Source organism: Furipterus horrens, unplaced genomic scaffold (genome assembly GCF_987537825.1).
Source record: "Furipterus horrens unplaced genomic scaffold, mFurHor1.1.pri manual_scaffold_2, whole genome shotgun sequence".
NCBI classification, from domain to species: Eukaryota; Metazoa; Chordata; class Mammalia; order Chiroptera; family Furipteridae; genus Furipterus; species Furipterus horrens.
Window position 1 is genome coordinate 44,734,872 of NW_028327172.1, and position 23,648 is coordinate 44,758,519.

At 42.6% G+C, this 23,648-nt stretch overlaps 1 protein-coding gene across 2 annotated transcripts in view; it reads right to left on the reverse strand.

The window, feature by feature from the left end:
- CLPB (ClpB family mitochondrial disaggregase) overlaps positions 1 to 23,648 on the reverse strand; it is a 144,947-nt gene that overhangs the window by 55,582 nt on the left and 65,717 nt on the right. For both annotated transcript variants that reach the window (XM_090265076.1, XM_090265069.1), the window contains exon 5: positions 14,025 to 14,153. In XM_090265076.1, the coding sequence (XP_090121202.1) occupies positions 14,025 to 14,153 (129 nt within the window). The remainder of the gene's footprint in view (positions 1 to 14,024; positions 14,154 to 23,648) is intronic.

A 23,648-nucleotide genomic window follows, 5' to 3' on the forward strand; every position in this document is an offset into this window, starting at 1 on the left:
TTGAAAACTATTTATTTTTAGAGAGAGGGGAAGGGAGGGAGGAAGAGAAAGAGAGAAACTTCGATGTGTGAGAGAAACATCGACTGGTTGCCTCTCATACTCCCCCAACTGGGGACCTCACCTGCAACCCAGGCATGTGCCCTGACTGGGAATCGAACCAGCAATCTTTTGGTTTGCAGGCTGGCCCTCAATCCACTGACCCACACCAGCCATGGCTGAACTTTTTTAAAGCTGTATTATGGGATTAAGCAAATGAATAAATGAATCAGTGCTCTTTGCAGCCAGCATTCTCACTATGGAAGAAGGGACATAATATGAAATGTGTGAAGACAAGAAAGAACCCTGTAGGGATGGACTGGAATGGAAGGTACTGGTGTTGGTTTCTAAAATATGTAGTATGTGCATATGCATAGGTGTGTACATGTTTATTCAGGCATGTGTATCTTGTGATGAAAGTGTATGTATATGTATATATACCTATATATATTTCTTGGATCTGTCAACAGAAGGGGTAATGATTACACCTGGTACTCAGATTTCATCTTAGGGCTCCTCCAAGAAATGGCTGATTCTAGGGGAGCAGCAAGGTGGATACAAGACTGAAACATATTACGCCAGAAAACAAAAATGCTAAAAAATAAAAAAAGAAAAAAAAATTAAGACGTATGCTACACTGGCCAAATATGAGACAATTTTAGCATCAGCATAACAAAGGACAGTAATGAATTATAGAACATTAAAGCAAGGGTATTCATGAGCACATTTTGATAATAGATAAATAGGGAAGAAGAGTTCTTGCTTACTATAGGATGCCAGGTGCTAACTGATCATTGTGAAGTGAGGTGCTGGGGTTGGTAAAGATATAAACTATTCATTTCCAACCATCATATAAAGATTGGTACAGGAAAGAACCATCAATGGATGCTGAGTCCAGGGGAAAATTTTGATGAGGAGTAGGATATTTGCATGACCTTAAAAGTGTCTCCCCACAAACTGTTTATTAATTGCAAGAGAAAAAGTAATGATGATACTGTGGAAAAACTTGACAATACTTAGGAGGTAGGAGTAAGACTGTTCACTGAAAACCCTTTTGAATTTTGTACTGTGTGCAAGTATTAACTATTCAAAACAGAAAGGAAAAGAAAACATTTATAAAATATCTCAGAGTGTAGTAAGCATAATAATGGCCTCCCAATGACATTCACCTTCTCAGTCCTGAAACCTGTGAATATGTTAAATGACTCAGCAAAGGGGTATTAAGGTTGCTCATCAGTTGACTCTGAGTTGGGAAGATTACCTTGGCATATCCAGGAGGGCCGGTGTAATCACAAGGGTCCTTACAAGTGAAAGAGGGAGGCAGAACAGTCTGTGTCAGAGTGATGAAATGTGACTCCACCGACTACCGCTGGCTTGAAGGAATGTGGGCAGCCTCTCTCTGAGTCTCCAAAAAGAAATGCAACTTTGCAAACACCTTGATTTTAGTCCAGTGAGACCTATTTCAGACATCTCCAGAGCAGTAAGATAATAAATTAGGGTTGTTTCAAGCCACTAAGTTTTTGATAATCTGTTTACAGCAGCAATAGGGCAGATACATAAGAAAAGTTACAGTGTTTTCCCTGGCTGGGTAGCTCAGCTGGTTAGAGCGTCGTCCCAATATGCCAAGGTTGCAGGTTTGAGTCCCAGTCAGGGCACTAACCAATGAATGTGTGGATAGGTGAACAACAGATCGATGTTCTCTCTCTCTCTCTCTCTCTCTCTCTCTCTCTCTCTCTCTCTCTCTCTCTCTCTCTCTCTCTCTCTCTCTCTCTCTCTCCCTCTCCCTCTCTCTCCCTCTCTCAAAAACAAGTTCCAGTGGTTGCCTCTGAGGAGGAGCACCAGGAATGTGACAGGGAGGCTTCCTTTCCACTATATATCCTCCATACGGCTTGAAAAAATTTTTTACCTTGCACATTTTTTAAAGTAAAAATCACTAGTCATTAAACAAATGACAGTCACTTCAGGAGCTCTCTGTTGGCCTCAAAGTTAAAGTACAACTCCTCTGGCTCATCCCAAAGTCCGCCACATTCAGGCCTCACTACCCACAATCCAGTAGGTGGCCAGTTCCTACCAGGTCTCTAATATGCAAGGCTCATTTCTGTTGCTGCATCACGTTAAAAACTTTCCTCCTTCTCTCTGCCTGTTTGAATACTTCCTGTTCTTCGGGGTCTGCCTCCATTCACTCCTCCTCCATGACGCCTTCTACAGCATCAGCACTGATCTTTCTCTTCCTCATTCATTACACTTATTCTGGCCTTTGCTTATGTTTAATTTAGGGTCCTGTTACTTACCATCCAGCGCTGTTCTCTGTGTGCTTTGTGTATAAGCCTTTTCACCAAATTAGCACACTACTGGGTATAGTCTGAAGGGAGGGCCTGTATCTTTTTCTTTTTTCTTTCTCATAATGCCTACTTCCCATTTATAAATTAACTTTTTCAATAAATATTTACTGAGTTCCTATCATGTGCTAAGGAGAGTGCAAGGTGCTAAAAATATAAGCATTGCAGATCCAGATCCCACCTTCAGGGAATGCATTGTGAGGTGAACAAGAGATCTATTAATCAAATAGCCAAATAACTACATGTTGTGGTAAGTGTGATAAAAAGTTGTACAGGATGCTTTAAGAGCATATACTGGGGGAACCTAGGAGAGGAGATGCTGGTGGTCAGTCAGCTGTAGGAAAATAATTAATAGTTTCTGAATACTTAATTTGCAATTAGATAAATCAGAGCAATTACTCAGTCAGAATCACAAAATATGAAATGGAAGGGAGCTTTGAGATTGCAGTTCAATTAATTTTACAGATAGGGAAATGAGGTTCAGTGAGGAGCAAGAGACTTGCTCAAGGTCCAAAAGCAAGGTCAAGTTTGTGCCAGGCACCTGACCAGCATTTCCCTGCACACAGGGTTCATTACTTCAAGTAAGTCTCTAAAGGATTCCTGAAGTGGCAAGCTCCCTTCTTCTGTTATATTCAAAAGAACTCATTTCTCAAACGATGTTCAGGAAGAAGTCTGTGGCATAAACCTATAAGAGCACCTCTGCTGTGTTCCTGCCAGGACATTGCCAGGCTCTGTGTAGAGGAAGAGAGCACTGAATGCTAGAAGCAAATGCCTTTTAAGAAGGTTTCCAGTCCATCTGACCCTGGGATGGACCTTTGCCACTATCTGCAAGCCCTGTCCTTCAGATTAATGTTCCCCCTTTTAAAGCTACAATGTTGCCTTTTCTGTGTGCATTCTGCCTAAGAGCACATGTGCTGGAGGGGCACGTGTGGGCTGGTAAAGGGCAGCAGGTCCTGCTTTGGGAAATCTAAATCCTTCCCAGTTCTGTTTCCAGGCCCAGTGCAGGTGAAGGAGAGCATATTACAGAACAGACCTGGCCCAGCTGATGCTGACCTCTCTCTCACCCAGGGGAGCCTTGGCCTCCAGCTGCCACTGTTTGGCAGTGATGAGGTCATGCCGGATACCAGCCAGGCTCATCTGAGGACTGCTTGGAGCCGATTAAAGCCTTGATGAAATGCGGGTGCCTGGATGGCAGGTGGCTCTGGAGAGCTTGGACTCTGGTGACCAGGCACTCATCTCTAACTCAACCAAGCAGCAACTTCTCTAAGGCCACTGGATCTGGGATACAGAAATGTCTTTCTGTGGAGGTTAGCAAGGACAGTTCTTCATTTTGCACTGGGTAAGGGACTAGCTTTGACCATGGGCAGAGGATAAAACTCAGGGTCACTGAGGGCACCTTTCAGCCCTGACCTACTACATGGACTGCACTCAAACACCACAGAACTTCTCTCCATTCCCCACAATGCCCCAACTGGACTCTTGGGTCCCTTATATGACTACTGACCATCCTGCTCCACGGGATTTTCTCAAGTTAAGTGACAGGCTAACAACATCTACAGGTCACAACATATATGCCATTTGCTAAGGGAAGACTATTCTTCCTTAATAATAACTCGTCTAAATGGTAATTAGCTAATAATTTTTATATTATTTGCCTAATGTCTATTCTCTGACAGACTTTAAGCTACATCTGGATGGGGAGTACAATAAATACTTGCTCAAGTAATAACAGGAAATCAATGAAAAGACGAGTATGGGTAAGAAAGTTTTACAGGTAAGTTTTAAATAGTGTTCTTTAAATGGAAACATATACTGTATACAAGAGAAGGACTCCTCTTACCTGCCACTTTGTGGGGCCAGTCAGGTCCTCCTGGCTTTCCAGCCTGCAACCAGTCACCCTTCCAAACCCATCTTTTCTGGTTTTGAGAGGCAGGGAGGATTTTTTTTCTTTTTCCCTTTCAACAACTTTACCAAGATATAATTTCCATACCATAAAGCTCACCCATTTAAAGTATACAATTTAATGATTTTTAGTATATTTTCAGAGTTGTACAACCATGATCACTATAATCTAATTTTACAATATTTTCATCATCTCCAAAAGCAACCTTGTACTCATTAGCAGTCACTCCCCATCATTCCAACAGACAGCTACTGGCTTGGAGAGTTTTTAACTATGTATCCAAGCAATGGGAGGAAATCTTTAGCGTTTAATTAACTGACATGATCTCTTCATCACAGATGAAAAAAGTGATGCCAGAGAGGGACAGATTACAGTCCCCAATACCTGCATCCTAATGGCAGTGCTTTGACCTCTCTGTCATGCAATATGACTATGTGCCCAAACTGTCTACCCACTGGACTCCAAGCTACTTGAGGACAGAGGATATATGTATATGGTACTGCAAAATCACACGATATAGCAAAAATTCTGTGATAAATAATTAAATATAATATTTTTAAAAATCCCACAATAAGTGAACCGTGATATAGAGAGGGACTACTGTAGTCCGCTCATTTGTCTTCCCTCCCTGCCCGGAAGTATCATTACAGCAGTGATGCTTAAAGTGTAGTCGGTGAACTTTGTTACCAGTCCTCAATGAGTTAAGGACAGCAAGTGAGAGTAAGTGGCTGGAAACTTTTATAGTGACTTAAAGTAACTTTATCTCTGTTGAACTTAATGATAGATTTGGACTTGTATTTTTTGTATGCCTTTTTTAAATATAATTTTTCTAATAATTAATTTGTGTTGGATTTTATAAAAGTATTGGTTCATGACAGATTACAAATTCAAACAGCAGCAGTAAAAAGATACAGGTCTTTCACAGACTCCTTGAGAAGCGCTGCCTTAAAGCACTCCATTGCCCACTCTCTTCTGCTTCTCCTTTTCCCTCTGCTTCCTTGAATCTCTTGTGCTGGTTCCTCTGTTCATCCTCACATCTGAAATGGAGGCTCTCTCACGGTGTGCTTGTTGTGCTTGAGCTCTATACCTTTCTATGAGCAACTCACAGACTCAGCCAGCTTCCACCACCCCTAAGAGACTGATAACTCTCATATTTCCATGTCCAACTTAGAGCCTCTTCTCTCTTGGGCTTCAGACCCATTTATCCAACTGCCTGCTACACATCTCTCTATATGAGTGTCCAACAGGTTCCTGGTTTGGTCAACAGCTATTTATTAATCACCTACTATACGCCAGCTGTGAATTTTGTTCTAGAAGCTGTAAATATAGCATTAAAATAAAAAGATAAGCTCTCTGTGATCACAAGGCTTATATCCTAGTGGGGGGAGAGACAGATGATAAACATGTAAACAAATAAACATGACCATCTTAGAAACTAATCAGTATTATGAAGAAGATAAATGGGGTAATATGATATAAGTTGACTGGGGGTGCTACTTTTACTAGGGTGGTCAGGGAAGGCCTTTCTGAGGAGGGGACATTTGCATTTAGACCCAAATTTCCAATGGGAAGCATGTTCCTATCAATGGAAGAGGTAGAAAGAAAGGCCCTAGGATGGGCAGGAACTCAGTGTGCCCGAGAGACAAGAGAAAGACAGTGTTACTAAAGAACAGAGGACAAGGGGGAGAGTGGCTAGAGGTGACCTTGCAGAAGCAGGCAGGACCTAGGTTACAGAGAGCCTGGGAGGAGTTTGGATTTCATTTTAGTTTCAGTGGGAAGCTAATGGAAGCTTTTAAGTACGAGAATGACAAGATTTATGTTTTTAAAAGATCCCTCTGGCTGAGATTTGGAGGATGGATTTAGGGAGACAAGAGTTGAAATGATGAGACTAGTCAGGAGGCTGTGGTGATCATCCAGGAGATCTGAAGCATTCCCCTGAAGTGGACAAGAGTTAGGGCAATGGAAAGGCCATGTAGGACATGGGTTCAACATGCATTTTAGAGGTGCCACTGACATGACCTACTGAAGGATTTCACTGGCAGTGTAAGGGAAAAAGAAAATTCAAGGATGACTCAGATTTGTGGGCTGAAAAACTGGATAGATGACAGTATCATTTACTGATATGGAGAAGCCTTGGGAGGTTCCAATTTTGGGGAAAAAATAGAAGTATCTGTTGGTCATGTTTACAATGAGACTGATGAAAGAACAGGAGCTGGTGAAATGGATTAAGTAGATAATAACTTTTCTTGAGGACTTTTCTATATAAAGGGATGCAGAAATGAGGTAGCAGTTGGAAGTAGATACGGATTCAAAGGAAGTTTTTAGTTTGCTTTATTGTTTAAGATGGGTGATATTGAAGCATGTTTTTATGCTGACAGGAATGAACCAACAAAGATGGGAGAGTAGATACTGAAGAGAGATGGGGGCTAACTGGAGGAGCAAAGTTCTTGAGAAGCAACAGGAAATAGGAGCTCAAGTCCAAATACAGGGTTGGTCTTAAGAACTTTCTTCCATGGTGGAGGAAGGAAGCCAGAATACAGGCACAGAACTGCAGGGAGGCTGGTGGATGTGATGGTGGGAAGGTGAGGTTGTGCCTTTCTGACTGTAAACTATTTTCTCTGTGACGTATGAGGTGATATCATTAGCTTGGGTTTTGGGGAAGAAGAATGCTGGAGATCTAAGGAGAGAGACGAAGGTATTAACAAAACTGTCTTGGTCCAAAATAAGATAGTGATTTTATTCACAAAGTACAGTGCTGTGGTTGGCATTGCTGAGATTCATGGACATAAATGCAAAGTGAGTCCAGTTAGTATGGCTGTGTGATTTTCTTCCTTCAGCAATATTTTCAGGTACAGACATGAAGTAAAAAGGAATGAGTTAACTAGAGTTAGCATTTCCTCAAATGAGTACAAAGGAGTGAGAAACAAGGGAGTAGTCAGAATGCTGGACCTTGGAATCTAAAAGAGGGAGGAAAGGAAAGAATGTTCAGAACAAAACTGGTCATTCCCCTGTACCTCCATTCCACCCACCCCTCCTTTTATATTCCTTATCTCGGTACAGGTACATACCATCTATTTAGCCATCTAATCCAGAACCTGGACCTCATCTTGACTACTACTCCTCTCTCACCACCTGACCCTCGTGCTTCTATGCTTAAGTCTTTCTAAGACCATTCTTCTTCTCTCCTTTCCCAGTGCCTTGTTTTAGGCCTCACCTAGACAATTATAATAGCTTTAAATGAAATACTTCCCCTTTCTCTAATCACACCCCTTTTAATCCTTTTTTTTTCTATTTTCTTTCACATATAACAGATATATAGAAAAGGACAAAATATACATAAGGCTCAACGAATTTCACAAGGTGGATACAACTGCATATCCAGCACCTAGATAAAGAAACAGAGCATTACAGCATCCCAGAAACCCCTGAGTCACTTACTACCTGCCCCCTTGAAGGTAACCACTACTGTAACGTCTTACACCACTGGTTAGTTTTATCTATTCTGAACTTTATGTATAATGCAGTCATACTTCCACATCTGGCTTGTGTCCAGAATATCAGGTTCATGAGATTCATCATGCTGTATAGAGCAAGAGTTCATTTGCTTGCTCATTCACTGTTATTCTATTGTGTGAACATTCCATAATTTAATATCTATTCAATTAATGATAAACAATTTTGAAACTTATAAGCCTTTCCTCCCCTAAATTTTAATGGTTCCCACTGGAGGGTGAAGTCCAATTTCCTTAGCAGAGCTTATGTTACAGGCCTTCATTATTGGCTCCTGCTTTCCGTTCTTGCTTTCTGACCTTTCTATCTAAACCTTATAAATCAGCTCTTCTGAACTGCCTGTAACGTACTGAATAAAGTGTGCTGCTTCATACACTCCATGCCTCTGAACATGCTGCTCCTGTCTTTCTCCCTCACCTACCTGGTAAACTCGCATTCATCCTTTAAGACCTAGTGCAACATCATCTCCTACATCATGCTTTCCCTGCCCTCCTCAGACATTTAAAAGGGATTTCTTTGAGGTCCCTCAGCAGCTTCTATACATCTCCATTAACACAGCAGATAGCAATTCTTTGTTAAAATGTCTGATTTCCTTACTGAACTATGAGTTCCTTAAGGGCAAAGACCATGTCTGGATCATCTTTATTTCCCTGGTGCCTAGGGTGGGGCCTATGATAGAAAAGATGCTCAGTAAGTGTTTGAAAAATGAATGAAAAGATATGCCCAGGGGATACATTGAATGCTGGGACTGAAAGGGGTTCTTGGGATCAGCTACTCTAACTTCTCTATTTTATTGATGAAGAGAAAGAATTTGCCTAAAGGAAAAAAGATTTCTTGGTGACAGAGTCAGAACTTCTGATTTTCAGCCCAGTGTTCATTCCCCTTCTCTGCACTGCTGGCCAGAATCAGAGGATGAAGTTTCCCAGAGGACAGCTGGAGGCAAAGCCCATTCCCTTAGCATCTGGCACAGTGAAGTGGAACAAGAAATGGAACCCTAAGTTTCAAGCCCCAACAACAAACTAACAGGCTGTTAAAGGAGGATGTCAGCACTGGAAAGGCTCTTTGCCTCAGGCAGGGATGGTGGGGAATTTAAGGACTCATTTGATGGTGGCTGGTTAACACTGACAATTGAGCCATGTGCAAGGAAGGGGGGCAAGGAAGAGCCATGAAAAGCAGACGGGGAAGAGGATTGGGAAGCCCTGGGGAAAGTGCTATTAGGTTTCATAAATCTCAAGGTTTCTGAGGTGATGAGCACTGGTGGCTGAAAAGGCAGCATCACTGTGACTATAATGAGAAGGAAGATATCAGCAAAGACGTGAAGCTCTTAAAAAGCAGGATATACTGATTCTAAGAGCAAGTGGGCCGAGCAGCAAAGACCCACATCTGCAGTGATACCCAAATCTCCAGTAGCTTCGGGGATCTCTCAGTGCATCCAAACGTGTACTAAACTTTGTGTAGGGAATTGCGGCAAAGGATGTAGGGACAAAAAGACAGTCCTGGACCTCAATTTACCTCAGTCTAGTAGTGGAGACTAGACCCAAATTCCAGGGAACAGGGAAGACTTGAGAAGGAAGCTGGCATTAGAACTGGGACTGACTGGCAGAAGGAATCCCACCAGGCTTAGAAACAAAGTTGGAGAGGGAAACGAGAGAGTAAAGGCACTGAGGTGGGAACACTGAATTGACATTCCAGGGCAGCAGGAGTGAGGGCAGCACTAGGGAAACCAGTTAGCTGAGGGGCAGATTAGGATAACTCTAAAACCAGGTTAAAAAGTTAGGATGAGTAGGATTCTTTTTCATTTATGTATTTATTTTTAATAAGTGAGCACTGAGTGTTTTTGAAGTTAATAACATATTCTATATAAAGTGCCTACTCTGTAGAACCTATATGTGTTCTAATTCTGATAAAACCTGAGAAGGTGGGTGGTATCACTCCACTTCCAGGTGAAGAAAGACCACCTCAGAGCGGTCCTTGCTTGCCCAGGACCACACAGCTATGAAGTGGCAAGGCTGCTACTTAGGCCCTGACTCCACAGTTCATGCTGTTTCCTTTCAGTCTTTCTCAACTGGGATTCCTCATTTGAACTACATATGGGAAATTATTTGAGTCATGATTTTCTCAATTCTCCCAAGAACGGTACATAAGTAGTACCATCTCAGACACCTGAGAGAAAAGCTAATTTCTTGTGTGCAATGGATGCCTTAGAGCATTAGGACTCAATTCTTTAGGGGAACCCTGGTCAGAAACGCTGTCATGATTAGAGAGATGTTTTAGGACACGGATCTGGCAGTGAGATCCCATCCACTTAACAGCCCTGGAACTATTGGATGAGTCCATTCCAGGGGCTTTAAGAAGGAGGCTCCCCACTTTCCCAGCCATCCTGCCTCTTCCTCTCTTCGTCTCTCCAACATTTTCTTGTACTTGGCAGTCAAGTGCTAAAAAAGAGTCTTCCTGCTCTAAGCCAGCAACACAGGTTTTCAGAGTTGGAAACCGCAGGGGCCTGTGCACCCACTTTTCTGTGGAGGGCAAGGTTGAAAATTGGCACTAGTGAATACAGAATCTTTCCATAAAAATTATCTGGCAAATTCCCATGACACTTCCTGATAAAACTAAGCATCCCCTCCTCTGGGAAGCTTTCTGTAACTGACTCCATCTCTCTGCTTACCTGGCAGAAGCAGGTATTTCTGCCTCCATGCCCCGGAGCCCTGCGCCCAGCCCCCTGCCAGAGCACTTATCCAGTTATCCCGTGGTCACTGCCAGTGTTTCTGTATCTGTCTCTTCCACCAGTCTCAGAGTCTCTCAGTGTCAGAGACAGTACGCTCAATCCAACCTAGGATGTTCTGAGGTCCATGGTCTCAGAGATAGCAACTGGCTTACCCAGAGTCACATTATAGGACTGAGATTTAAACCAAGCTTGCGTTCTTTTCACTATACAGTATTCCCTCACTTATCGCGGGTATTACATTCTAGACCCGCCCCCCCGCGATAGGTGAAAATCGTGAAGTAGGAAACTTACATTTATTTTAGTATTTATATATATTTTAAGGCTTTATAAGCCCTTCCCCCCCACTTATGAACCATTTCCAGTCCCTTATTAACCTTTCCCAGTCCCTTATTAACCTTTCCCACACTTTTATAAACACTACTTATGTTCTTAAACATATTCTACATTCTTAAACCTACATAACTTTTAACAACATACGTATGCAGTACAGCAAAATCCTGTGATACAGCGAAAGATCTGTGATAAATAATTAAATATAAAAAATATATATATAAAAAAAATCCCGCAATACAATGAGGCCGTGATAAGTGAACTGCGATACAGAGAGGGACTACTGTATTAGGAGCCTCCTGAAGATGAAGTGCTAAGCACCCAGCCCAGCACTGCAAGTGTTCAGAGCCAGTGCTCTCAGAGTGGACCAGAACACCAGGAGAGGCTTCCTGAGATAGGGAGGTCTTGAAGACTCAGAGGATCTAGATGAGAAGAGAGGGAACATGATGGTGTTTTAGGTGGTGGTGGTGGGATGTTGTGGGAAGAAACAGAATTAAGAAGCCTTTAGGTAGGATTACAGGTTTCATGAAGGAGAAACAGGATCATAGCTGTCAAGTGAGAGTTTGATTTCTTTATACAACCATGGAGCGTGGAATGGGTTTTTCCAGATGTTATTACTAACCCTCATCCTATCACTATCTTACATCTCAGGTGTTATTTATAGACAAGAAAACTGAGGCTTAGAGAGTTAAGGTAACAAGTTTAAGGCAATACCGGTAGTAGGATGGGGGAGCTGGGATTCAAATGCAGGTTGGCCTGACTCTGAAGACATCCTTTCTAATACTCTATATTGACTCCTAAAGTGTCAGAGAACTTCCCACATTATCATACTGATCCTGCTGCATGGACTTCCACTCAGCTGTCACATGGGGACTGCTAGTCAGAGTGGGGCCAAGAACAGCTGCCCCCTCCAGCTCTAACCCTCTCAGACCTGAGGATCCTAAGTCTCTGTGGACTAACTACTTTCAAGAATGAGGATTGTGTAGACTTTGTGAGCACAGGCTGACCCCTTGATCTCACAGAGAGCACCTTCCTCTCATTTGCTGCAGCAAAGCAAGTGGCAAATACAGGCTAAGAAAGCTGGATAGTAAGGAAAGCAGCCCTCCTGCCTTCCCTGAAGCCCTTGGAGAAGGTCAACTGAGGTCAGAAGAGTTTGGAAATGTTACTGGCAACAGCCCCCGGGACAAGGGTGTAAGATCCTGCCTCTCGGTTGGCTGGTCACACACACAGGCTGACCAAGAGAGGTCAAGGGGGGAAGGGAGGTCAGAAATTGGCTGGCCTGCAGGCCCTGAGTGACGGCCACTTGTTCAGATCAGGAAGGGAGAAATAAGTGGGTTAATGGTTTTGGCCTTTGAGGCTGGGAGGCTAGGACAGGGGGTGTAAATGGATGCTGGGTAAAAAGGCAGGTGGGCAAACTGTAGAAGTTGAGGGTTACGGGCATCTGTTCCAAGTCAACAGGCAGGAACTAAGCCCTTGAAATGGTTCAAAGGGCCAGCCTTGGCTTGGGGAGGGATGGTGGGGGCACTTCAAAAAAAGGCCTGTGCCTCTTCATTTCAAAGGTGTTCGATCTGGAAGCCTGGAGAGAGGGTCTCTTTTTAGAGTGAACTCCCTGTTTGGGGGCTGAGGGCAAGGGGGGAATGTAAACCACTGGACAATGGCTTGGGGGTATTGATTGATTTTAAGGCATGGCAGAGAGAAGCTCCATGGTGAATGCTCCAATTCTTTGCTACGACTGTCTCGTCGGAGAACTTTCCAAAGGACAAGTGAGTAGCATCCTTCTTGGGGATGTTTTCTAAGTCTCTGCTTCTGAGAGCAGTGAGTTCTTGCTCCAAAAGCATCAATCATCCCAGGCACTGTTACCACAATGTATGTGCCCCAGACCAAGGCACGTTCTGGAGCAGGTCCCTTGTAGGCTGGGGATATGGGCCAGACCTGGATCTGAAGCAAGTGTGGCTGGATTTGGGGGTTAATGAGAAATCCCTCCAACCCAATCACATGACAAGGGCTAGAAGACAATCTGGGGAATATAAGGCCAGGGAGACAAAGGCTCTGGGATGAAAAGAACTGTCTTTGAAGACTGGACTTTGAAAAAGTGATTAGGCTGAAGAGGAGTCAGCAGAAGTTACAGAGAAGATGATCGCAGCTCATTAAGAAAAAGCTATTTCAAGCAATCAAAGAAGAAATGGACTAAATGGACACCGAAAATGGTATGGACTCCCAGGATGTCCCTGACAAAATGCAACTGTTGGAGAGTTTGTTCCAGGGGAGAAGGTAGCCCCAATGACCTCTGAGGACCTCTGAGGACCCTTGCAGCTCTTGGGTTCCATGAAGAATGATTCCTGACAGGTAGGACCTAGGTGGGTGTCCAACCCCAAAAGAGGGTCTCTAGTCCCTCAAAAAGTGGAGCTGGGGGCATAAACAGAAGTCTGGGCACCACACATCCTAGAAAAAGGCTTCCCTCCCTATCCTGAAGAGAGACTGGAGTGGGATAAAAGACAGCAGGAGGAAAAGTGACTGCTTGGGAGGTATCAGGCAGGGTGGAGGATAACTCTGCACCAGACCTGGACAGGACCAGACCAGCCCAAATCTGGGGATTGCACATACTGTCCCTCCATTTAAACTGATGCTCTCCAAAGGGAGGGCACTCAATCACTCAGCAAATAGTTATTGAGTGCTGACTGTGTGCTGGGTACTATACTGGTGCTGGGAATGATTTTCCCGACTTCAGGGAGTGCTGGTTATTGAACACATAAAAACAGTTGCAGACTGTGACAAGTGTGACTTTAGACTGGGGTAGGGGTGGGATCAAGGAGGATGTCCCTGAGACCTTGGTTAACAGAGATTTTAAGAGCCTCCCCCTTGTTCCACTAGCTATGCTCTGGAGGTCACAGCGAAGAAGAGAAGACACTTTTGGGAAATGCAACAAACAAAACTCTCAGAGCATGTTCAGACAAGCAGGATGACATGGTACATAACACACAGGTAGGCAAAGAACATGTTCCAGCCATACGAGGGCAAATCACATGTGCACACTGCCACTCTCATTAAGTATAGCCACCCTCAAAGCATTTCCAGCTCTGGGAGGGTAACAGGGCTCTAGGGGAGCACGGCATTTCCAGAGTGGAGAGGGTGTCAAGTCTCTCTCCGGGCCAACCCCCTACCCATTCACCCACACTCTCACCTCCATCAAGTAGCTCCTTGACGGTGCGGTAGTCGTCAGCAAGGACAGCATAGTGCAGGGCTGTGCAGCCCTTGAAGCTGGCACGGTTGTTCAGCCGGTTGTTGAAGTCATCCTCTCGAGTGACCAGGACTGGGGGGACAGTAACACAAACCCTTCTATTAGCAACAGATGCCCTGAGCCACCAGTCTCACCTTCTTTCTCTTGGCATTTTAATTAACTCACTCACTTATCTACCTACTTACTAAACATATAACGACATCTACTACGTGCCTGGCAATCTGTGCCAGGCAAGATAAGATAAAACAGAGCCAAGTTAGTTCCACAAACATTTACAGATATCTATTATGTATTAGGATACATATGGGGACACAGAAGTGAATCAGACATGGTCTCTGACCTGATCTGAAGGAGACAAACACATGTTCACAGTATTATTGAGATAAATACTACATTAGAAATATAACAGGATGATACAGAAAGCCAGAGGGGAGCTTAGCTCAATTTGGGCATGAAGAGAAGATCCCAGAAGCCCAGACTCTTGAGGGTGAAGAGAAGTCATCCAGGTGAAGAAAGAAGGCTGGGGTAAGATGGGGAACACGAGGATGGAAGAGACAGAGGTTGTTCTTTGCAGAACAGTAACGTATCCCTCTGCTCTGAAGATGTTTATAATCTAGTGAGTATTTAATATTACTCTGTGAAGGCCTTTTTTAATTTATAAAAGCCATTAAAATTTGAAACTACAGAAAATACAAAGAAGAAATCAGTATTTTAGCAGTCTGAGAAATTGCACTTAATATTTTGGTATATATCCTTCTAAATATATACATATATATCCTACAAAAATGCACTATATTACAATTTTGTATTTTGCATTTTTTAAACCCTTAATAAATGCGCTGTGAACATGTTTTTAAAGGAAATACAGATAGCATTATCATGTGGTCAAAGAACCAAAACCCCCAGCTCACTCTAGTGTTAGTATTTGTGACTCTCCCTTTCCAATTTCACATAAGAGAACCCTCAAAGTTAGTTCTATCACTTTTATAGGACCCTTTGGGTTGGGTGACCACACACATCTGGAATGAACCTGGTTTATGACTGTTTTTCTGGACAGTCCCAGTCTGGACAATAAACTGGAAGGTTACCCTACCTCTGAGGTCTCCCTTGGAAACTGAAACCTCACATAACAGCCATGCTGCTTAGGTGATAGTGTTTCTTTCTGCCTCAATTATCAGAGTATTATATTTCCTCTTGAACTGAGTTTATTGGAGGTGGAATTCGGGTTCTGTCTACCTGAATCCCCTGTATGAGGTAAGCTCCTCTCACCACGCCCCATTGGGTAAGGGGGTGTATTTCACTCAAGAGGTAACCTTGCCTATGTAGTTAAAAGCACCAGAGAATTCCTAAACCATTCTTTTCCAAGTTCCATGGTCTTGGAATAGTGTCCAATGTATTTCCCCCTTCAGCAAAACTAGACTTCCTACATAAAGTTCAAAAAGCCAGAAGACTGTCACGCCTCCTTCTAATACTAATAGATCTCATTTACTAACCTTATTCTACTCTGTTCCTGGCCCGGTCACTTCACACAATTAATTTATTTAATTCTCATAACTACCTTATAATAATAGGTATTATCATTCTTATTTTATAGATGAGGAAACTGAAGTACAGAGGTCACCCAGCTAATACAGGGATAGACAAAAGTAGGTTTACAGTTGTAATATAAATAAATAATAAATAAATAATAATACAAGAATAAACTCTGTGTTTTGCATACTTAAAACCATAAACCTACTTTTGCCCACCCCTGTATGTGGTTGAGTGAGGATTAGAACACAGGTCTAATCTGAGTCCTTAATCTTTCTTTCCTTCATATCATGCTGTTACCTTTATTTTGCAAATAAGCAAATTGGATCCCAGAGAAAGGAACTCAGAGTCCAGATGTCTGGTCTCAGCACTGGCTCTTACTCTCCTTTTCTTTTTCCTACTTAGGTGAAGGTGCAGCCATACTTTCTGCGGAACTTTCCTTAATAGGGAACACCTGAGGCTTTGTTGCTAGCACCCAGATAAGCTAGCTTCAGTGGAAGCATTTCAGATGTTTGGCCAAAATAAAGTTGGTGGAGTATATATCTGAGAACATACCACACTTTCTTGTGGTCAATGAAATCAATGGTTGATCAGCAATTTTGAGCCAGACAGAGGCTCTCCAGATTGACAGCTGCCTCCTCTCCACACCTGGAGTATTATCTGACCTTCCCTGGAGTAGGGAGAACAGGAAGGAGGCCTCTGAGAAGCTAATATGCAAGTCCCATGTGCAATGGTATCTGCATTTTTCCCATAAGAGAACCCTTTAGGACCTAACTCAGAGATGACTCTTAGTCGCAAGCAGTCTTATCAAATCATGGTAAGTGATCTTGTTTCCAACCCACTACAGATTAGAAGAAGAAAACAAGGAGGTTGGGGAGGAGGCTTCATAATCAAGCAGATTGATTACAATCAAGTGCTGGCCAGGCAGGGAAAGAAAAGAACAGCACAATAAAAAGCTAAAAAGGAATTCACAGAATACTGTACCTCAAAAGTCCCTAAGGGCACCATTGAATTGCCACATAGGACATTAACTGCTGGATATAATGATGAAGCAGAGGAAAAGTGATAGTTGGCTCAAGAAAGCAGTAAGGGTGTAATCCATTTTACAAAGAAAACATCATTCATTCAACAAACAACATTTAATGAGAACCAGTGCATGGTGGTAGCTGCCGGACGTACTCTAATGAATAAGAGTCTAATGCAAGACTCAGACCACTGAACAAATTATACTATGTTTCACAAGTGCAATTATGGAGCCATACATAGGGTACTTACCATAAAAAGCAGATGAACTCAAGAAACACAGCTGGGGCTATGCAGTTCAGAGACAAATGTCACCAGAGTGCCAACATCATAGACCAGCTTTAAGAAATCATAGGTGAGGCCCTGCCCACCTCTGAGGTCTCATCTCTTACCATCCCCTTTCTAATGCTCTTTTTTTGCCTCTGAGCTACTGCAAATACCATTGCACTGCCTGGAACATTTCCCCTCTCCCATGCCTTCAGTTGGCTAACGCCAATTCATTTTTAGGCCTCTAATTAGCAATCACTTCCTTCAGTGATTCTTCCCAAGTCTGAGGTAGTTACTATTCCTAAGAACTACCCAGAACCTTAGGCAACTCCTGATTACAGTATGTATTACATTCTATTGTAATGACCTGTTTACCTGACTATGCTCTCCACTAGGCAAAAAGCTCAATGAGAACAGGGAGTGTGACCGTCTTCTCCACAGTTGTATCCCCAGTGCCCAGTATGGTACCTGACCATAAATATGTGCTTGACAAATATTTGTTGAACTAGCAAATAAAAACATAATTCATAAATAAGCTTCTGATATTACCTTGTCTGGGGGATAATAATAATAATGTCAGCCAACAGGTGTTTAGTGGAGGGAGTAGAGTGTGGCTGTTGAATAAGTGAGCTCTGAGGTCAGACCACCTGTGTTTGGATCTCAGTTCTGAATTTACTGACTGTAATCTTGGGTAACTTACCTACTCTCTCTGTGCCAAGTTTCTTTCTTTCTTTCTTTCTTTTTTTAAGGTTTTATTTATTTTTAGAGAGAGAGGAAGGGAGGGAGAAAGAAAGAGAGGGAAATATCGATTCATCACTTCTTGCATGCCCCAACCAGGGACCTAGCCCACAACCCAGGCTTGTGCCCTGACCAGGAATCAAAGTGGCGACCATTCTCTCAGTTTGCACGATGACGCCCAACCCACTGAGTCACACCAGTCAAGGCTGTACCAAGTTTCTTTATCTCTAAATGGACATAACAGTACCCTCTAAGGGATAGTGCAAGGATTAAATGAGATACTGTGAGTAAAGGGGCTTGGAACAGTGTCTGGCATACAGTACCTCTCAATGTCAGCTATTATCCTACTGTCTAGTCTTGTGCTTCCAAAAGTGGGAAAATCCCTCAGAAAAGCAGTTCTTAGTTAAGAACCATCTGTTTAATTTGTTGTTACTCAGCAGTTCCTTGTTTGACAGCCTCTTTCCACCTGATCCTTATTAAATTCCTGCAGTACTGGTGTTCCACAGAACATTCTTTGGAACTGAGTAGTGTATTAATATCTGTAAAACATTTTCACTTACTTAGATCAGAATAATCTTGTGAGGTATAAGTTTACTCTCCCCATTTTATAGCTCAGGAAACTGAAGTTCAGAAGGATGTCACAATCAGCTGGTGGTTGAGCTCAGCCCATTCCATGCTCTTATCAGTAATAACCTCTTTTCCCTCAATCACCCAACTTTAGAAGCTCTGTCCCAGATCATCTTGCTGAAGTGCCCAGCTCATTAGATTCCATACTCTTTTCCATTCAGAAAGAGTGGCTAAAGGTGGAAAGGTGTGGGGAAACGTACAGTATGCCCCACCCCCACATTTACCCCCTCTCACTGAAGAAAAATATGCAAATTCACGGAAGCTAAAGTGACTCATCCAAGACTGGCTCACCAGCTGGCCACCACGGTGGTCTTTTGTGGCTCCTTGTTTACAGCTGGTCCTCAGTCGGTGAACTGTCCCCTTCTCAACAAAGACACCTACCAGCCTGTTTCCAGCACTGGGTGAGATGGGCTCAGGCTCTGGCTTCCCCTCCAAGCCAGCCATTCCTGCCTCTTCAATGGAGGCTGCACCCCCCTGCACAGGAAGATGACAAAGCATCACTCTGTCATCTTTCTGCTCTCACCTGACTTTTGGGTGCCATGGCAAGTATGTACCTCATACATACTCTGCAGGACAGTAGTGCCAAGGAGTCAGCAGAGGAGAAAGTAGTCCCTGAAGCACTTCATGTAGCCCTGGCCACTCCCGAGCACTGCTGAAACTGCAACAACAAAACAAAACACCCCCCGCCCCGCCAACAAAACAAAAAATCACTGCCTCCTACAATGAGAAACAGTGATTTAAGGTAAAGGAGTAATGCAGTCCTGACTTTTAGACCCACTATTTACTAAGTTCTTCTATCGGTAAAATGGGTATGATAAACAATAATTTGAGGAACCCTGAATATTTAAATATTATGAGAATCAAATCTGATAATAGGTTTTTAAAAACATTACCACAAACATTTACTAATGCTGCTTTCTCCCTTGGGTTAGACACTAGGTACACAGAGATGAATCAGACATGGCTCCTATCCTCATATTGCTATGTCTTTTGGGAGAGATTTTGAAAAAAGGTACATGAGGCAAAATGGCTGGTCTCCAGATAACAAAAGCTTTACTACTGCTACCCTGTGCAGAGGAAAGCAACCCTAGGTACAAGTCCTATTCCCTCTGGCTCAGTCTCTACCTACCACCCCCAGTAGCTGTGCAATCTAATGTGGTGGAGTGTCTAGCACTGTCCTGCCTTTAAGGATATAAGCATGTCTCCATGAGTGGGAACTTCTATGTCTAATATGACAAACAACAGAATAGTCCCTTACATTTGTGCAGATTTAATGGTTTAGTGAGCACTACAATGTAATCATTCCCTTAACCTCATGACAACCTAGGGCAGACGGGTCAAGTATTGTACTACTTATTCTCTCCACTGAACAAGAGATAGAGATAAGGAAGTTAGGTGGCCTGCCCAACTCACACTGTTAGTCAGTGGCGAACTCGCACCAGACTTTGAGCCTGCCTGCCTCCACCCTCCATACGGTATAGCTTCTTGTCAATGTCCACAAGGTCAAGCCTCACATAGCCCAGGGTCAGCTAACCTGGATTGAAACTTAGGAAATAAGCTTAATTCTTATTAAGAGTCTCCAGGAAAAAGCCTCAGCTTCCCACCCAAGGTGTTTCGTATCCATGACCACATTAAATAGTCACTATAACCCGAAAGAGAGCATTGCAGGCTGCTTTCTCAATCTCTGGCTGTCTGCTCTGCCTGTTGTACTTGTCTTCAGCCAGAGGATAGGGCAAGAAGGAGAATTCCTGTGCTGGGCCACCACGAGACCATCCTTGAAGAGAGCAAAGCCCTTTATAGCCTTCCACAGCCTAGATAGCCCACCTTTCTCTCCAAATTCTACCTGTTTTTTAAAGCCCAATTCAAGGCCTCCTCTTCCAGGAAGTCTTCTCCCCCCTGCTCTGCTCTGGATATCTGTCATATCAATTATGTGTACCCATTTACCAGTTAATTATTTATTGTCTTACAATATCTATTGTAATATTTTCTTGTAATACCTTCTGCTCTGACTTCCCAATTAGAACAGAACTTGCATAGGCTCCTCATGGATGACAGTAACTAGTTACATCTTCTGAATGTACTTCATATAGCATCATGTCAGTTTTCCATACAGCTTGAGACTTCATCCATCCACCTGCCCACAAGCACACCATCCCTGAGCACCTTAGTACAGAAAGTGCTGTGAGAGGCACGTATGCACAGGGTATGATGGCAGCAAAGATGGGGCACATGCCATGTGGCTTAGGGAGGAAACTCCCAGAAGAACTGTCCTAAGGATGAGGAGGAGTTTGCCAGGTGGAGAGGGGAAGAAGGGTGATGATCCAGGGCAGGAAGTGGCATTTGTAAAGGCTAGGGGGTAAAGTCTTCATTACCTGTCCTTCAGCAAGCCTGGAATGCTGAGTGGAAGCAGGTACAGCAGTGGGCAGAAATGAGGTTGCCCAGGCAGGTAGAAGCCTGACTCTGAGAGGGGTTTGCATTCTATCCTGAAAGCTATGGGCGTGCAATTGTTTTGGTTAACAAATTAAGCAGCATGGGGAACAGCAAGAACAACTAACTTGATGGGTGTCTCAATCCCTCTGTGCCCCAAATTCTCTATTTTTAAAATGGAATTTTTCTACATTAGCGGTTCTCAGACTTTAGTGGGAACAGAACACCTGGGTAACTTGTAAAAAAACACTGATTCTTGAGCCGACACTTTGGATTCGGCAGGCAGTGCCTAGGAATGCACATTTAAAAAAGCCCATTGCGTTGTTCCTTCAAACTGGACTAGATGATCACTGAGGGTCCTTCCCACTCTAATATTCTGCAAAAAACACAAAAAAGATGCAAGGCTGGCCAAACCCACCCCATCTCCACCTGCCTGGTCCTGCTCCAGAACATTTTTCCCAAGCCCCAAGTTTCGAAAGCTAGAGCCAAGCTCCCAGGACACCTCTTGTGATGAGCGTTCCAATATCTCACTTATATCTCCTCTTCCTCCAAAAATCTCAGTTGGAATTAGGTCCTTCTGCACAGTATACTCTAGTCTGTTGCCTCGTTCATCCACCAAACATTTTACTAAGTAAGCACTTTACATGGTCTCTGCCTTCAAGAGCATGTAAATGCTACAAATAACATCAAATAATCTTTATAAAATATGTCTGAAAGGAAAAAATTAATAACTTTGAGTCAGAGAGACCTGGATTCTAATCCTGATGACTCCGGAAAATTATTCCAGGCCTTTGGGTCTCAAATTTCTCATTGGTAAAATCAGGACATTAATATCTATTAATTGGGTTGCTATGAAAATCAGAAATGATGGAGTATAGTGAGGGGAACTGGAAATAATTGGCACCTAGAAAATGGTAATTTTTAAATTAACATGTCCTCTCCTGTCCTGGAACCCATAATATCCATAATGTTCTGTTTGACTTTTAAGAGGCCACTCCTACCTGCTCCCAGTTAATTTCTCAAAATGTACTTGCAATTCCTCCCCTCCTGCTGGTTGAGGCCCCCCCCCAAAAGAGGACCCTGGTGATCCTATAATGAATCCCCAGTAGGCAGTACTGTGTATTAGAAAGAGCAGAGAGGTGAGAGAGTCAGTCAGATTGGGAAGTAAAACTCACAAACTGTGTGACTCTGATAAAAATCCTTAACATCCCTGAGAATTTGTTTCCACACCAGTAAAATAAATAATATCACCTACTCAATAAGATTCAATGACAAATCCAGTTATAAAATGCACACAGGATCTGGAGTAGATATTTTTCCAAAGAAGATATACAAATGGCCAAAAAACACAAAAGGAAGCTCCATATCATTAGGTAACAGGAAAACACAAATCAAAAGCACAACATACCACTCACATCCATTAGGGTGGGTAAAGTAAAAAAGATAGGCAGTAACAAGTACTGGTAAGGGTGTAGAGAAACTGGATCCCTTATATGTGGCTGGTGGGAATGTAAAATGGTGCAATCACTTTGGTTAACAGTCTGGCAGTTCCTCAAAAGGATAAACACAGACTTACTATGATCCAGCAATTCTACTCCTAGCTATAAACCCTCCAAAATGAAAGCATTATGTACACACAAAAACTTGTACACAAACATTCATAGTAGCATTATTCATAATAGCCAAAAGTAGAAACAAACCCAAATGCCCCTCAACTGATGAACAGGTAAATAAAATGTGGCATAGCCATTAATGGAATATTATTTGACTGGAAAAGGAATAAAGTACTGAATACATTCTACAACATTAATGGACCTTGAACACATGCTCAGTGAAAGAAGCCAGTTCACAAAGAACACATGTTATATAATTACACTTATAGGAAATGTCCAAACAGGCAAATATATAGAGACAGAAAGTGGATTAGTTAGTAGTTGTCTAGGGCTAGGGGGAGTTGAGAGGTAAAATGAGGAATGATTGATAATGGGTATGGGGTTTCTTTATGGGGTAATAAAAATGTTCTAAAACGAACTGTGGTAATAGCTGCACAACTCCTGTGAATATACTCTAAACCATTTAATTATACACTTTAAATGACTGAATTGTATAGCATGTGATTTAAATTTCAATAAAGCTTTTATATGAAAAAAATATATATAAGGATCTGAGAACATTGGTTGGCATGTAGTAAGGACTCAATAAACGGTAATAAGCTTATTATGCCGCTCTAACTGGCCAGAATCACCTCTAACACTAACACTGTAAAATATGTCAGGCTCATTGCAGGAAGTTCACTTCATACTCAGTGGAAGGTCACAGGTGAGTCTTGAAGGCTAATATCCCAGTACTAAGTTTTCCTCCAATACTCAGATATTTAAATATGTAACTCTTCGAGTAATAAAATAATGGCCTGCATTTATTGAACACTTATTATGTGCCAGGTATTATGCTAGGAACTTCACAACTACTGATATTTTCCTCACAAGAACCATACTAGGCTGTTACTATTATTCGTATTAATGAAGAAACTATGACTTAGAGAGGTTATGTAGCTTGTTTTAGGTCACATCAATGGTCAGTGACAGAGCTGGTCTGTTCAATCCCAAGGCTTGTACTCTTTTCTTTATATGACTTCACTCTTCTTTCCTTTTATCTATCTATGTTTTACCCTTCCTTTACAATTCAAGCAGCCTGATTTTCACTGATCTCCCTTCCCTCTATACATTCCGGTAATGTCTAGTCTACATCAAATTATTTAACATTTTCTTTTACATAGTATTGTGTTCTTAGATTGCTTCATGTGTATACTCTTGAACACGATAGATGCTCAATAAATACTTCTTTAGTGAACTGTTGTTAAGCTGTCTTCCCAAGTAGAAAATGGTTCTTGAAGGATAGATACTGTCTCCTACAGATCTCTTTATTTTTGATACAGAGAAGGCACTCATGGTAATC